This window comes from Cygnus olor, chromosome 21 (assembly GCF_009769625.2).
Source record: "Cygnus olor isolate bCygOlo1 chromosome 21, bCygOlo1.pri.v2, whole genome shotgun sequence".
In the NCBI taxonomy this organism is placed as follows: Eukaryota; Metazoa; Chordata; class Aves; order Anseriformes; family Anatidae; genus Cygnus; species Cygnus olor.
In genome coordinates this window covers 8574277-8588408 of record NC_049189.1, presented here as the reverse complement: position 1 = coordinate 8588408, position 14132 = coordinate 8574277, and the positions used below count along the sequence as shown (strand labels likewise).

At 66.1% G+C, this 14132-nt stretch overlaps 3 protein-coding genes across 9 annotated transcripts; 2 read left to right on the top strand and 1 right to left on the bottom strand.

Moving 5' to 3' along the window:
• The first annotated feature begins 2106 nt into the window (after window positions 1–2106).
• Window positions 2107–5614, top strand: TRIM62 (tripartite motif containing 62). Of its 2 annotated transcripts, XM_040533665.1 has the most exons (5): window positions 2107–2608; window positions 3336–3431; window positions 4102–4358; window positions 4431–4546; window positions 4757–5614. In XM_040533665.1, the coding sequence occupies exons 1-5, from the start codon at window positions 2201–2203 to the stop codon at window positions 5305–5307; spliced, it is 1428 nt and encodes a 475-aa protein (XP_040389599.1). In that variant the 5' UTR covers window positions 2107–2200; the 3' UTR covers window positions 5308–5614. The 2 variants fall into 2 exon arrangements, with proteins under 2 accessions (XP_040389599.1, XP_040389600.1); XM_040533666.1 differs by lacking the exon at window positions 3336–3431.
• A 1335-nt stretch (window positions 5615–6949) lies between these two features.
• LOC121058306 (small vasohibin binding protein) lies at window positions 6950–7487 on the top strand. Its single transcript, XM_040533680.1, has 2 exons — window positions 6950–7179; window positions 7275–7487. The coding sequence occupies exons 1-2, from the start codon at window positions 7063–7065 to the stop codon at window positions 7359–7361; spliced, it is 204 nt and encodes a 67-aa protein (XP_040389614.1). The 5' UTR covers window positions 6950–7062; the 3' UTR covers window positions 7362–7487.
• A 518-nt stretch (window positions 7488–8005) lies between these two features.
• TMEM269 (transmembrane protein 269) lies at window positions 8006–11978 on the bottom strand. 6 transcript variants are annotated; one of them, XM_040533674.1, is made up of 7 exons: window positions 11864–11978; window positions 10530–10594; window positions 9886–10033; window positions 9705–9802; window positions 9474–9617; window positions 9186–9386; window positions 8006–9060 (listed from the first exon to the last, which is right to left on the bottom strand). In XM_040533674.1, exons 2-7 carry the CDS (start codon window positions 10585–10587, stop codon window positions 8951–8953), a joined length of 759 nt encoding a protein of 252 aa, XP_040389608.1. In that variant the 5' UTR covers window positions 10588–10594; window positions 11864–11978; the 3' UTR covers window positions 8006–8950. The 6 variants fall into 6 exon arrangements, with proteins under 6 accessions (XP_040389608.1, XP_040389612.1, XP_040389613.1 ...); XM_040533678.1 differs by having other exon boundaries at window positions 10485–10594; window positions 11864–11912; XM_040533679.1 differs by having other exon boundaries at window positions 10550–10594; window positions 11864–11888.
• Window positions 11979–14132: the final 2154 nt, after the last annotated feature.

Below are 14132 nucleotides of genomic sequence, written 5' to 3'. Positions count from 1 at the left end.
CTGGAGGGGAGACAAGACCTGAATTCCTAATGCAGAAAAACAAGCAGAAAAAACAAACCCCTGTGGTTGGCTTTTTTTTTTTTTTTTTTCCAGCCTTTTGGGCCTTCCTCCTGCACGGGTGAGGAACAAAGCGGGTGGTTATTCCCCCTGCTGGGGGTGGGGGGACGCGGGGCAGGAGGGGCTGTGCTGGGGGGCTCGGGGGGACGCAGGGGGCTCGGCAGCCAAAGCAAAGCCTTGTTCGCTTTGGCTGCCGGCCAGCGGCGGGCCTGACTTTTGTGCTGCCTCTGAAATGTGCAGCTCGACCCCCAGGGCATCGCTACCCCCCTCCTATCCGGCTCCTTCCTTCCTCCCCGAGCCCCCGCTGAGAGCCCCTCTGGGGCGGGGGGCTCGGGAGAGGGACCCCCGGGTGCATCCCCAGAGCGCGGACGGGGCTTTCCGCCGTCCGTCCGTTCCCGATTATCCGTGTCTCTGCGTGGCTTCTGGGGTCTCCCCGCACTGGTTTCCTGGCCGGGTGCCCCAGGCGGTGCCCGGAGGGAACGGCAGCGGATTTGGGGATGGATTTGGGGACGATGCTGTGGGATTTGGGGACAATGGTTCAAGCGGCCAGGCAAATGGTGGCTGTGCTCCTCCAGGCTTGGCCATCACCTTGCTTGGGGACAAGGGCTGGGGACAGCCGTAAGGCAGGAGGGCTCCCTGGCACGGGAAGGGACAAGAGAAGCCTGTCACCACCGCAGCTCCATCATTTTTTGGTCAAATCGATAAGATCTGGGGGAAAAAGGCGGCATTTTCCCAGCAATGCATTTTTGGGGACATAAAGCCTCCCTTGCCTTCCAGTGGCTTCGCAGCTGCCCTGGTGCTGCAGGGAGCAGCCCGGGGGGCGCAGAGCGGCCCGGCCTCCCCCCTGCGCCCCACAGCCGGGGCTGAGCGTCCCGCGGGGTCCTGCCCTGTGCCAGTGTCACCCCCAGTGTCCCCTCAACCCTTGTCCCCGGGGACTGGGGACAAAACAGAGGGGCGGGAAGGGGGGAGCTGCCGTTGGGCACGGGAAGGTGGGGAGGTGGGTGGAGGGAGGGAGGGATGGACGGACAGACGGATGGGTGGAGGGAGGGAGGGCGAGATGGACGGACAGATGGAGGGATGGACAGAGGGATGGAGACAGGGAAGGATGGACAGACAGACGGAGGGATGGAGAGAGGGATGGACGGAGGGATGGACAGAGGGATGGAGAGAGGGATGGATGGACAGACAGATGGAGGGGGGAGCAGAGGGGAGGATGGACAAATGACTGGACAACGGGGTTGAGGGACGGAAGGACAGAACAGACTGAGGGATGGATGGGCGGACGGGCGAACTGAAGGCTGGGCGGACAGACGGACGGACAGACGGACGGAGGGGGCTGGCCGGGAGGGGGCGGAGGTGCCCGCGGGAGGGGGGAGGCTGGGGGCTGCTCTCCCCGATGGCCATGCCGCAGCCCCGGGCACCGGAACGGGGAGGGGGGAGGCACCGGGAGGGGCCCGGGCACGGCTCCGAGCCCGCAGCGCAGCCGCCTCAGCACCGCGGCCCCTTTAAGCGCCTCCCCCTCAGGCCCCCCCCGCGGGCGGGAGGTGGTGCGGGCCGCTGGGCGGGGGACAATGGGGCGGGGGCGGCACCACTGTGGCTGCGCGGGGGGGGGAGGCAGGAAGTGCCGCGCGGCCCCGCCTGCTCCTCCTCCTCCTCCTCCTCCTCCTCCTCGCCCACCCCCCGCCCGTCGCGGCGGGGCGCGCTGCGAGGTGGCCGAGGGCTCGCTCGCACTGGGGGCACCGGGGGCACCGGGCACCGGCACCGCCTGCGGCTGGGTGAGGGCAGCGGGCGCCGCCGGCTCGGAGTAGGCGGGGGGCGGCCTCGAACCCGGGACCTGCGGGTGGGGCGCGGAGCCGGGGCCGGGATTCGAACCCGGGTACCCCCGGGGCGGCCTCAGCCCGGGGCTCCCCCGCTGCGGCCCCGCGGGCAGCCCCGGCCCCCCCAGTCAGCTCGACCCCCCCCCGTGCCCGCCGCACCCCCAGAGCCCCTCCCCGGTTCTCCCTTTCGCAGCCAGCCCCCCAGTTCCCCCCATTGCAGCCCCATCTGCAGCCTTCCCCCCCCCCCCCAGTTTCCCCCCATTGCAGCCCCCACGGGCGCTCTCACCCCCGGGTCCCCCGGGCGGCCTCGCCTCCCCCGGGCGGCCATGGCTTGCAGCCTGAAGGACGAGCTGCTGTGCTCCATCTGCCTGAGCATCTACCAGGACCCGGTGAGCTTCGGCTGCGAGCACTACTTCTGCCGGCGCTGCATCACCGAGCACTGGGTGCGCCAGGAGCCCCAGGGCGCCCGCGACTGCCCCGAGTGCCGGCGCACCTTTGCCGAGCCCACCCTGGCGCCCAGCCTCAAGCTGGCCAACATCGTGGAGCGCTACAGCGCCTTCCCCCTGGACGCCATCCTGGGGGCCCAGCGCAGCCCCTTCCCCTGCAAGGACCACGAGAAGGTCAAGCTCTTCTGCCTCACCGACCGCGCCGTCGTCTGCTTCTTCTGCGATGAGCCCGCCGTGCACGAGCAGCACCAGGTCACCAACGTGGACGATGCCTTCGAGGAGCTGCAGGTGGGTGGGTGGGTGTCCGGCCCTGCCTGGCTTGGGGGTCCGGGCGCTGTCCCTCTTGTCCCCCCTGTCCGGCTGCGCTGAGCTGCTCTGCCGACGTCTGTCCGTCTGTCTGTCCCTGTTCCCCAGGGCAGTGTGTCCGTGGGATGCCCTGTCTGCCTGCCTACGTGCACCTTAGCTGGAGCTCTATCTGTTCGCACGTGGGTCTGAGGAGGTGCTCCCCATAAAATTCCCCCTTCTGTCCATGCGTTCAGCGTGTCTCTACCCCGGTGCTGCTGTGCAGGCACTGGCACCCGATGGGCACGGTCCTTCCTCTGTCCCCAAATCCACAGGGCTGCCATTTCGGGGGAGCTTTGTGCCCGTGCCTGCGGGGAGGCAGCCGGGCGCTGACCTTCACGGGCACCGACTCATCCCCTCACCGCTGTCAGTGCCCGGTGATGCCCTGGTAAACATTTGTGGGGCCACCCTGTGGTCCCGAGTGGGCCGGGGGTTCCCAGCACCTCGGCTTCGTGCTGCCGGCAGCTGGCAGTGCTGGTGAAGCTCAGCCTGGGGCTGCAGGAGCCTGGTACCTGCGAGAAGCTTTGCTTTTCCCCCCAAATCCCATGGGTTGTCTTTTTCTTTTCTTAATGCTGCCGGGTCCCCCAGCTCGCGGCCCCACGGGGAGTGGGGAACTGGGCAGACTGGTCAGACTGGGCTGCGAGCTGGGTCTGAGCGCCTGCCTGCGTTGCAGCGGGAGCTGAAGGAGCAGCTCCAGGGCCTGCAGGAGAGCGAGCGAGGCCACACCGAGGCCCTGCACCTCCTCAAGCGGCAGCTGGCAGAGACCAAGGTAGGAGCGGGGACGCACTCGGTGTCCCCAGGGGTCCCGAGGCAGGACCCCGTTACTCCTCCAGCCCTTTATTGTCGGCAGAATCGCTCCAAATCCGTTCCCCTGCCCTGTCCCTGCTGCACACCGGGTGCTTTGTAGCTGCTGGGGTGGTCGTACCCCCCGGCACAGCCCCGTGTCTCAGTGCTGTTCCCCTGCTCCTCGATTCCCTTGCTGGGTGGGTGCAGGATTGAGCCTCGTAAGCCCAGTTTTGGGACCTCCAGCCGCCCTACAGACACACCAAGACCCAAATCTTGCTGACTGTGCCCTGTTTCCCTTCCCTGACCATGTGTAGCCCTGTGGCAGGCTGGCCCTTGCACCCTGTCGCTTATTTCCCCGTTTCATTTAGCACCTTCCTCCTTCTGCTTGCTTGGGCATTACTTGGGGAGGGGGCTGCTGTTCACACTGGGCTCCCTTCTCCCTCAGCTTCATGTCCACTCCCCATTACCAGCTGTGGGGCAGAGGGTGAGTTTTCTGTCCTCCACCGGGTACCCGCTCAGGTGCTCAAAACCACACCCGGGGAATCCCCAGCAACGTTTGCAGCGGGTCAGTGTTGGTCTGGGCGGGCAGGGGGGCTACAGACCCCACCACGCTGGGGCTTTCCGTGGGGTTGACGCCCACCCACGCCCCCCAGTCGTCAGCCAAGAGCCTGCGGGCCACCATCGGGGAGGCCTTTGAGCGGCTGCACCGGCTGCTGCGGGAGCGGCAGAAGGCGATGCTGGAGGAGCTGGAGGCGGACACGGCGCGGACGCTGACCGACATCGAGCAGAAGATCCAGCGCTACAGCCAGCAGCTGCGCAAGGTGCAGGAGGGCAGCCAGATCCTGCAGGAGCGCCTGGCCGAGGCCGACAAGCACGCCTTCCTGGCTGGCGTCGCCTCCTTGTCCGAGAGGTGGGTCCGTGGGTGGCCAGGGGGGCCGGGGTGCCCTGCGTGGGACCTCGCCGACCAGCGCCTCTCCTGCAGGCTCAAGGGGAAGATCCACGAGACCAACCTCACCTACGAGGACTTTCCTACCTCCAAGTACATGGGCCCGCTGCAGTACACCATCTGGAAGTCTCTCTTCCAGGACATTCACCCGGGTGAGGATGGAGTTGGGGGACACAGCGAGGGTGAGGATGAGCCCACAGGGACCTTCCTGTCCCCAGTGGGAGCTGGTGGGGGGGGTGTGGGGGAGGACGAGCGGCTTCTGCAGAGCCGCTTCGGCTGCCGAAAGCCACCTGCATGCCCCCAAGGTGGATGCACAGCTGGGTGGGGGTCCCAGGGGTGCTGACGGCCACCCCTCCCTGCAGTGCCAGCGGCGCTGACGCTGGACCCCGGCACAGCCCACCAGCGCCTCATCCTCTCCGACGACTGCACCATCGTGGCTTACGGCAACCTGCACCCACAGCCGCTGCAGGACTCGCCCCGGCGCTTTGACGTGGAGGTGTCGGTGCTGGGCGCGGAGGCTTTCAGCGGTGGCGTGCACTACTGGGAGGTGGTGGTGTCCGAGAAGACACAGTGGATGATCGGGCTGGCGCACGAGGCCGTCACCCGCAAGGGCAGCATCCAGATCCAGCCCAGCCGGGGCTTTTACTGCATCGTCATGCACGATGGGAACCAGTACAGCGCCTGCACTGAGCCCTGGACCCGGCTCAACGTCAAGAGCAAGCTGGAGAAGGTGGGCGTCTTCCTGGACTATGACAAGGGGCTTCTCATCTTCTACAATGCCGATGACATGTCCTGGCTCTATACCTTCCGGGAGAAGTTCCCTGGCAAGCTCTGCTCCTACTTCAGCCCCGGGCAGAGCCACGCCAACGGCAAGAACGTCCAGCCCCTGCGTATCAACACCATCCGCATCTAGCGGGGTCTGCGCCCCGCCGGGACCCCCGAGGACAGGCACGAGCCTGGGGCAGTGGCCACGGGATGGGGGATGCTGCCCTGCCCGCGGGGTGCAGCAGCGCTCACCTGGGCTGCCTGGGAAGGAGAGGGCTCACACTGCCCCGCCGGGGCCAGATCCTGCCCGGCATCACTCACCCTCAACCCCAAGCTGACTCTGGGCACCGGGCAGGATGCAGCCGGCGTCCCCCCGTCCTGTGCTTCCACACGCGGCCCTGCAGGTCCATCCCTGCCCCGGCCGCTGCAATAAAAGGTGGATTTGGAGCAAAGGGGCCGGGTGGTGCAGCCCCTGTGCGGGGTGGGGGCACCCCCGGGGCGCGGGGTTGGGTGATGCTGCACCGTGCATAGTGCCCCGTGCTGTCCATAATGCGTCGTGTCCTCCTGCACCGCGGTGTGCCATGGTGTGCACTGTGACATCCCGGGCTGTGCTGTGCTGTGCCGTGTTGTGCCGTGCCATGCTGCACCCTGTGCTGCTGCTGCATCACGTGCGCTGTGCCAGGCGGTGCTGTGCCGGGCTGTATGTACTGCACCACGCTGTGCTGCACCGTGCCCTGCCATGCCATGTGTAGTGCACCGTGCCATGGCTCTGTGGTGTGTGCTGTGCCGTGCCACGGTGTGCTGAGCTGTGCTGTGCCATGCCATGCTCAGCCATGCCACGCTGTGCTGCACCGTGCCCTGCCATGCCATGTGTTGTGCACCATGCCGTGGCTCTGCGGTGTGTGCTGTGCCACACCATGGTGTGCTGAGCCATGCTGTGCTGTGCAGTGGTGTTGCTGAGCTGTGCTATGCCATGCTGTGCCGTGCCACGGTGTGCTGAGCCATGCTGCGCCGTGCCGTGCTGCGCCACACGGTGCCGTGTGCCTGGCCAGGCTGTGCCCAGCCTCCCCCAGCTGGCGGCTGGCAGCTGGGGGGGACCAGGTTGGGGAGCTGGGGGGGGGCACACACTGCGTTAGGGGACGTGAGGTGTACAGCGGGGCTGTGGAGGGGCTGTGCTGGGCAGAGGGTGCACCGTATAGCGGGTGTGCTATAGGGCTGCTTGATATCTGTATGGGGGAAGTGTGGAGGGGGCGTGATATATGGGGGGCCGTGGTACATCGGGGGGCACGATGTGTGGGGGTATGGTATAGGGGTACGTGAGGTGTAGGGGATGTGATGTACAGGGACATTGTGTATCGGGGGTGTGATATAAGGGGTGTGATATATAAGGGCTGTGATATACAGGGGCTGTGATATATGGGAGTGTGAGGTATAGGGGGTGTGATATATGGGGACATAATGCATAGAGGCATGATGTAGGGGGCGTGATATATGGGGGCATGATGTATAGGGACATTATGTTTACAGGGTGTGATATATGGAGGTGCGATGCACGGGGGTGCAATACACGGGGCCGGGAGCGGCTGGGGCCCTGGGGGCAGGTCTGCCGGTGCCGTTACTGGTACCAGTGCCGTTACTGGTGCCGTTACTGGTACCGGTGCCGGTACCGGCCGGGCCGCGGGACCCGCCCCCGCAGCTCCCCGCCCGCCCACCAGGCGGCGCTGTCGGGCCCCGCCCGCGAGGGCGCATGCGCGCTGGGGGGGGGGCGCGCGGCCCGCGCAGGCCGGGCGGGGCGGGGCGCGGCCGCCATCTTGCCGCGGGCAGGGCCCTGCCGGGAGCGGGGCCGCGGGGGTCGGTGCGGGCCGGGGGGGGCCGGGCCGCCCCCCGAGGCCCTGCCCCAGCCATGGAGCCGAGCGGCGGGCGGAAGGAGAGGCCGAAGCCCCGGGAGCCGGCGGCCCGCCTGGAGAAGGCGAAGCAGAAGTCGGCGCAGCAGGAGCTGAAGCAGCGGCAGCGGGCGGAGGTGGGCGGGGGGCGGCGGTGGGGCCGGGGGGCTCCTCCCGGTGCCTCCGTGTGGCACGGCCGCGCCTCACCGCCCGCCTGCCTCTGTCCCCGCAGATCTACGCCCTGAACCGGGTGATGACGGAGCTGGAGCAGCAGCAGTTCGACTCCTTCTGCAAGCAGATGCAGGCCCCCAGCGAGTGAGGGGCGGCGCCCCCGGCCCGCCGGTACCCGCTGCCCCGCGTCGCCGCGTTATTTATTACTTCGCCTCGAAGAACAAGTTTCTCTTCTTTTTGTCCTTTTCTTAATAAAAGCAGTGGTCGTTCCGCACTTGTCTGGCTCCTGGTCCTGCTGAGCGGCGCGGAGAGGCGGCGTGGTGCCGGCGCTGCCCCCGCTGCTGGCAGGCGCGGTGGGAACGGCGCGGGGGCAGCCGCGGCCGAACCCCGCCGGGAGCACGGGGCCGGGCCGGGGCTGGCGGCGGGGAAGGGAGCAGCGGCCCCGCGCCAGAGCAGCTGCAGCCAGCAGCCGCCAGCTCCGGCCGGCCTTGCGCCGAGCAGGACCTCGGCCCGCGGGCCCCGCACCCGCCGTCTCCCTGCCAAGGGGAGCAGCGGCTGTTTACAGCGGCGCGGAGCCGTTGGGGTCCCCCAGGCGCTTGTCCTGACTGGGACGGGGTCGTTTCTGTCCGGGTCCGGCTCGCAGCTGCTCGCCCCGCAGGAGCCTCCCCAGGGAGCCGAGCCGCAGATTTGCTCTGGTTTCCTCTGCTGCTCGGCGCAAGGTTTGACCTTCGCTTCCTTCCTCCACCCACACGCCCTCCGCTTTCCAGCCGCGGGCAGGCTCGCACGCGGCAGTTGTTCTCCAGCTTTTATTTCCAGAGAGTTCGGCCGGCAGGTTTCAAGTTCCATTTTTCCCTTCTACATTCCTCCCTCCCTCCCACACCTCATCAAGCTAGCGTAGAAAGGAAAAAAGAACACGGCTGAGATATTATTTCCCTGTGGTGATGAGTAAAAAATAAATACCAGAACACTCCCTGTGTCTCAGGGCTGGGTTTTGGGGAGAACCGGGCTCAGCTTTGTTGCACTCTCTGGAGATTTGATCGGTGGCTTCCTCCCAGCCTGGCCCGAGGGGACGGCCCGGCCGTGCTGCCCTCTCCAGGGTTGTTTCCTTGTCATGGTTGGGATCTCAGGGGTGTAAACGTGCCACAATTACACCCTGGCAATAAAGCACTGTGTACAGTGGGAACGTGTTGGCTGCGTGAGCATCGCCTTGATTCACGTCCCAGCTGCCGCCCCAGGGCTATGCACTGGGGGCAGCCCGGGAGCTGTCTGGAGAGGGTTTTTGGGTCAAATCCCACAGGAAAGGGGGAAGGCAGCCTCCAGAGTGGAGTTGTTGTTCTTCTGGCTGTGGCCGGGGATTCGCCCAGCGTCGCAGGGACCAGGGCACAGGCAGGGCACGGGCAGGGCAGTTTGGAGCCCAGCCTGGGCTCTCCTGAAGCTGAGAGCTTCCCTCTGCGGGAGCTCAACTATTTTCTTTTCTAAACAGGCTCTGCCACAGCTGGGAAAACACTTGAAGGGGGTGAGTGGTGGCGTTTCTCTCTCCAGGGGCTGCAGCGTTGCGCCTGCCGGGCTGGGTTTGGCTTCCGCTGCCGCCGCTTTCCCCAGGAAGAGCTAAGGAAGGTGGGGAGACGAGACACCCCGGTGCTGGCACCCGAGAGGGAGGGAGAGGAGAGCTTTACTGCGCGTTCGGTGGAGTGTAAGGCCGGAGCAGTCCTCACCAGGGTGGCTGCCGCTTCACCCTTAGGCTTTGCAGCTCCAGATGGCAAAGGGAGAGAAGATGTAGGACGCCGACCAGGCGAGGTAGTACATGGAAGCGACCGTTGTGGGCAAGAGCAGCACAGCCACAATGCCTGCGAGGGGGAACCATCAGCACCCAGGGCAGAGCAGCATGTTTGTGACTTCCTGCGGCGGAGCTGGGTGGCAGACCTCAACCGGCCTTATTGCCCGGATCGGTGCCGGGCTTCCCTGTCCTTACCTCCAGCGTAGATCACCTTCTTCCAGAGCTGGGACTCCAGCACCTTGTCATGGGGGTAGAAGCCCCGGTCGACCATGAAGAGGATCATGACGATGGCAGCGACGCGCAGCAGCGTGACGTTGCCGCCCGTCAGCAGGAAGATGCTCACCAGCAGCGAGGAGGCGTAGGGGCAGGGCAGCCCCCGGTAGGTGAAGGGGATCTCTGCGGGGTGTGACACGCTCAGCCGGGTGCCAAACGGGGGGCAGCCACCCCGTGGAGCGCCGCCGCTCCCCAAAACCCCCGGCTCACCGCTGGAGAAGAAGCAGAGGCGAGCGAAGACGGCCAGCACGTAGGCGATGGCCAGCAGCCCATCCAGCACACCCTGCGTCTGCAGCAGCAGCGCCGTGGCCAGCCCAAAGGAGGTGAAGTCGGCGAAATCATCCATCTTGGCACCTGCAGGCAGCGAGCGGGCAGCTGCCAGGGGGGACAGCTCCTGGCACCCCCTCTTTGCACGGCCCCAGCCCCGGGGCAGTCACTCACCCAGCGCCGAGCAGGCGTTTAGCTGGCGGGCGACGGCTCCGTCGGCCAAATCAAGCAGAAAGCCCCCGAGGAGCAGCCAGCAGGAGTGGTGGTACTGCCTGGGGAGGTAGGGGGGAGGCGGTGAGCCCCGTGGCTGCGCCGATTTAACCGGATTTACCCTTTTTTTTTGGCTGCTCCCCACCTGTTCAGGCTGCAGAGGATGGAGGAGAGCCCCATGATCAGGTTCGCCATGGAGAGCGCGTTGGCAGCATTTTTCCGGACAGACTCCAGCGCCTGCACCCGTCCCACCTGCTTGCTCAGGAACAGCTTCTTGGTGTACTGGAAGATACCTGCAAGCCACCGAGGCGCCGGTCAAGGGCTGAGCCTCTTGGTGGCAGCTTTCTGGCTGGGACTTATTTAAGCACCCGAGGTAGCAGGTCGGTGCTCGGGGCTGAAGCCCCTCAGCCCCCTTCCAGCGTTGGGAAGGGGCCGGCGGAGGTTTTGGGACGCTCCCCCCCGGCAGGAGCCTTCGCGGAGCGCCTTCCCCCTCCTCCTCCTCCCGGCTCGGCGCAGGTCACAACCGAAGCACCGCTCCCCAAACCGTTTTTGCACAGCTCAGTTTTTTTTGCAAGCGCCGCAGGGGGAAGCCCCTGCCTCCGTCTGCCCGCGGGAGGCGAAAGAAAAAAGTGAAACGATAACAAAATAACAAAATAACAAAACAAAACAAAACCAAAACCAAGACCAAACCCAAGCTTAGAATAAAAGCCAACCCCAGTGTTAAGCTCTATTGATCTTATATACCTATAGGGCTACGCTTTAGAGAAAGTGTTAAGGGTCATGTCCTACTAGTGTGTTTTGCACCCTGCCTTTGCCGTGGTCCCAAAGCCAGGCAAGCTGGTGACATCCTTCATCTGAAAGAAAACAGCATGTCAGAGCACAACAAGAGCCACAACCGCTCTCCCCCCCGCCGCCGCAGCCCCCGCCGTCCCGCGGGGCTGAGACCGGGCCGGCTTGTGGCGGCCGGGCACGACGAGCCCCCCGGCCACCAGGCGCTGCTGCCTGCAGAAAGGAAGGAAATTTCCCATTCTCCGAGCCAGGCTGTGAGCGGGGCGGGGGTGCCGCACTGCCGACCTTTGGCCACCCCACCCTGGGCCACGCCGCCGGGGTTTCGGGCTGAGCCGAGCGGGTGGGGATGGAAAAACACCCCAAAAAAAGCCGTCAGACGGTGCCCTGAAGGGGTAAATTTCGCCGCCCCTCCTGCCCCGTTTTTTTTTCTGCAAGAAACGGTGTTTTCGGGGGGACTGCGGTTGTGCATCGTGCCGTCCCCCCATGCTGGGGCTGAGCCGGTGGGTGTGGGGTCTCTCTGTGCTCTGGGGAGGGGAGCACCCTTCATGGCGGCAAAAACGGGCAAAAAGCGGCGGTTTTGGTTCTGACCGAGGTGACAGCTTGTCCGAAGCAAAGCCCTCAGGTGGTGAATTCCTGTGCAAACCCCGTCCTGTCCCCACACCGGGCAGGATCAGGCCCCGGGCAGGGTTAGTGGCACCGCCGCGCTCTGCCAGCATCACAATGCCCAGGCATCACCACGGCACCCAAACTTGTCTGTTCTTGGCGTTCCCGGCCCCAAAAGCAAAGGGATGGGGTGAGAGGGACGGCGGGGCCGGGGATCTGCCCCACATCCCGCCCAGCCCCGTGCTGCAGGCAGCGCTCTGCACAGCGATTTCTGTGGGAAAAAAGGGCGGATTTGGCTCTTTCCATGCGGCGTTATGGGGGCCTGCTCCAGACGGGGAGTTCTCAGCGACGAGGAGGGTTTTCCAAAGGAGGTGCAGGCTCGCTTTCTTGTTTTATTCAAGCTGCCTCTTTCTGCGATTTTCTGCCCCGATTTGAAGGGCTGAGCAAGCGGTGCCGCTGGCTGCCAGCCCGGTTCGCCGCTGCCCGCCCAGCCGAGCGTGACACCAGCCCCGCAGGCGAGCGTGGAGCAGCTCCGTGCCAGCACCTTAAAACCTGCTCTTATCCCCTTTTCCCCCCCAAACCACCCAGTGCCGGCGACCCCTGACCAGCCTCACTCGGCCGACGACCACCACGAATCCCTGTTTCGTGTTAAACCACCAAAACCAGTGCTTTTTCAGGGGGAAGCCTTGTGCCGGGGGCAAGCGGTGTCGGGGCGTCGAGGCGGGACTTACCGACCGGCGGTGACACCATCCACATGGCCGCAGCACTGGGGGCGCCCCAGGGAGGGAAACTGAGGCAGGGGTGGCGGGGCCAGCGCTGGCCCCGTGTGGCAGCACCGCGTTATATAGGGATCGGCTTCGCCGGGAACCGGCTGAGTCACCGGGGGGGGTGGGTCCGGCCAGAGGACACGGGGGTTTTCGGAGGCGGCTGGCACCGCCGGCGAGGGAGGAGCTGCCCAGGGGCCGAGCTGGCCGCGTGCCAGTGCCAGGCTCAAAGTGTCCACGCCAGCCTCAGAGGAGCTGTGCCAGGCTCGCAGCGCCTGTGCCAGGACCAAAGTTCCCAAGAGAGGCTCGCAGCGCGCGTGCCAGCCTTGCACCACCCCTGCCAGGCTTGCAGCACCCATGCCAGCCTTGAAGCACCCTTGTTGGCCTTGTAGCACCCATGCCAGCCTTGAAGCACCCTTGTTGGCCTTGAAGCACCCATGCCAGCCTTGAAGCACTCACACCTGCCTTGAAGCACCCATGCCAGGCTCAGAGCTCCTGTTCCAAGCTTGCAGCACCCATGCCAGGCTCCAAGCACCCATGCCAGGCTCGCAGCACCCATGCCAGGCTCACAGCACCCACTCCAGGCTCACAGCACCCATGCCAGGCCTCACAGCACCCATGCCAGGCTCGCAGCACCCATGCCAGGCTCACAGCACCCACTCCAGGCTCACAGCACCCATGCCAGGCCTCACAGCACCCATGCCAGGCTCGCAGCACCCATGCCAGGCTCACAGCACCCACGCCAGGCTCGCAGCACCCATGCCAGGCTCCAAGCACCCATGCCAGGCTCACAGCACCCATGCCAGGCCTCACAGCACCCATGCCAGGGTCACAGCACCCATGCCAGGCTCTAAGCACCCGTGCCAGGCTCGCAGCACCCATGCCAGGCTCCAAGCACCCATGCCAGGCCTCACAGCACCCACACCAGGCTCACAGCACCCATGCCAGGCTCACAGCACCCATAGCAGGCTCGCAGCACCCACACCAGGCTCACAGCACCCATGTCAGGCTCACAGCACCCATGCCAGACTTGCAGCACCCTCTCCGGGCTCAAGCCCCACCAGCCCCACAGCACCGGCACTGTGGTGCAGCCCCTGCCCTGTGTCCCCTCTGCCACCCGGGCCTGGTGCATTGCCCCGCGCGGTGTCCCCCTGCCTCGAGGGGATCAGGGCACCATGGTGCCCGCCCTTCTGGTAAGGAACCACCGGCTCAGCCTGCAGCCAGCACCCGTCCTGTCCCCACCGTCCCTGGCCTCCTGAGGGCGTCACCAGTTGTGCAAGGGTGTCACGAGCCGGGGCGGCCTCAGCAGCCGGAGCAAAGGGCCCGCGCGGTGACCAAAGGTCCCCCAGGCACAGCGACAAGGGCCAATAAAACCATATGGCCCCGCGGCGGGACAGGGATGGGGATTTTCCACCCGGCTCGGGGTGGCCCCATCCCCGTGGGGACACGGGGGTCCCCGCCAGGGGAAGCGGGGGGCCCATGCATGCCAGCCGTGGCAGGGAAGCCGTCAAAGGGCCCTTTGTTCCCGGTCACGCGCCGCGGCTGGCGGTTGCGAGGCGACGGACGGGCCGAGAGGGCAGGAGGCAGCGAGCGAGAGCCGGGCCCAGGGCCTCCATCGTGGCCGCATGCCCGGGACGGGGCACCCGGAGGGGCCCATCCCCGTGGCGTTGGGGCATCTTGGGGTGCTCATGCCCATGGTGCCTGGCTGTCTTTGAGAGCCTGTCCGTTCCCCCCCAGCTTCAGGGCGTTTCAGGGTGCCCATCACTGTGGCATCAGGGCACCCATGGGGTCCCATCACCGTGGCCTCAGGGTGCCATCAGGGAGCAGCCGATTCTCGTGGTGTCAGGGCACCTCAGGGTGCTCATCCCCGTATCACCCGGGTGTTTCTGGGTGCCCACCAGGGCACCTGGGGGGCCCGGGGATGACACATGGCATCAGGGCCCCTTAGGGGGGCCCGTCCCTGGGACGTCAGGGTCCTGCTGTGTACCCATCCCCATGGCATCAGGGTGTCGTTGGGTGCCCATCACCACAACATCAGGGCACCTTGGTGGCCCATCACTGCGCCGTCAGGGCACCTTGAGGAGTATGGGGACGGCTTCCCCATGGCACAAGAGAGGCCTCGGGGGGCCCATCCCCGTGGCCTCAGGGTGCCGTGGGGAGGAGGATGGAGCCCATCCTCGTGGCACCGGGGCACCTCATGGTGCTCATGGCATCAGGGTGCCATGGGACAGGGGGT

Excerpts from the sequence above, each read along its gene's own strand:
- TRIM62 (XM_040533665.1), top strand. The coding sequence starts at position 2,201 with ATGGCTTGCAGCCTGAAGGACGAGCTGCTGTGCTCCATCTGCCTGAGC. Across the intron at positions 2,609-3,335 it reads ATGCCTTCGAGGAGCTGCAG|CGGGAGCTGAAGGAGCAGCT; the intron begins GTGGGTGGGTGG and ends CCTGCGTTGCAG. Across the intron at positions 4,359-4,430 it reads GTCGCCTCCTTGTCCGAGAG|GCTCAAGGGGAAGATCCACG; the intron begins GTGGGTCCGTGG and ends CCTCTCCTGCAG.
- LOC121058306 (XM_040533680.1), top strand. The coding sequence starts at position 7,063 with ATGGAGCCGAGCGGCGGGCGGAAGGAGAGGCCGAAGCCCCGGGAGCCG. Across the intron at positions 7,180-7,274 it reads AGCAGCGGCAGCGGGCGGAG|ATCTACGCCCTGAACCGGGT; the intron begins GTGGGCGGGGGG and ends CTGTCCCCGCAG.
- TMEM269 (XM_040533679.1), bottom strand. The coding sequence starts at position 11,888 with ATGTGGATGGTGTCACCGCCGGTCG. Across the intron at positions 10,034-10,549 it reads GCTTTGGGACCACGGCAAAG|GTATCTTCCAGTACACCAAG; the intron begins GCAGGGTGCAAA and ends GGTGGCTTGCAG. Across the intron at positions 9,061-9,185 it reads GAAGGTGATCTACGCTGGAG|GCATTGTGGCTGTGCTGCTC; the intron begins GTAAGGACAGGG and ends TCCCCCTCGCAG.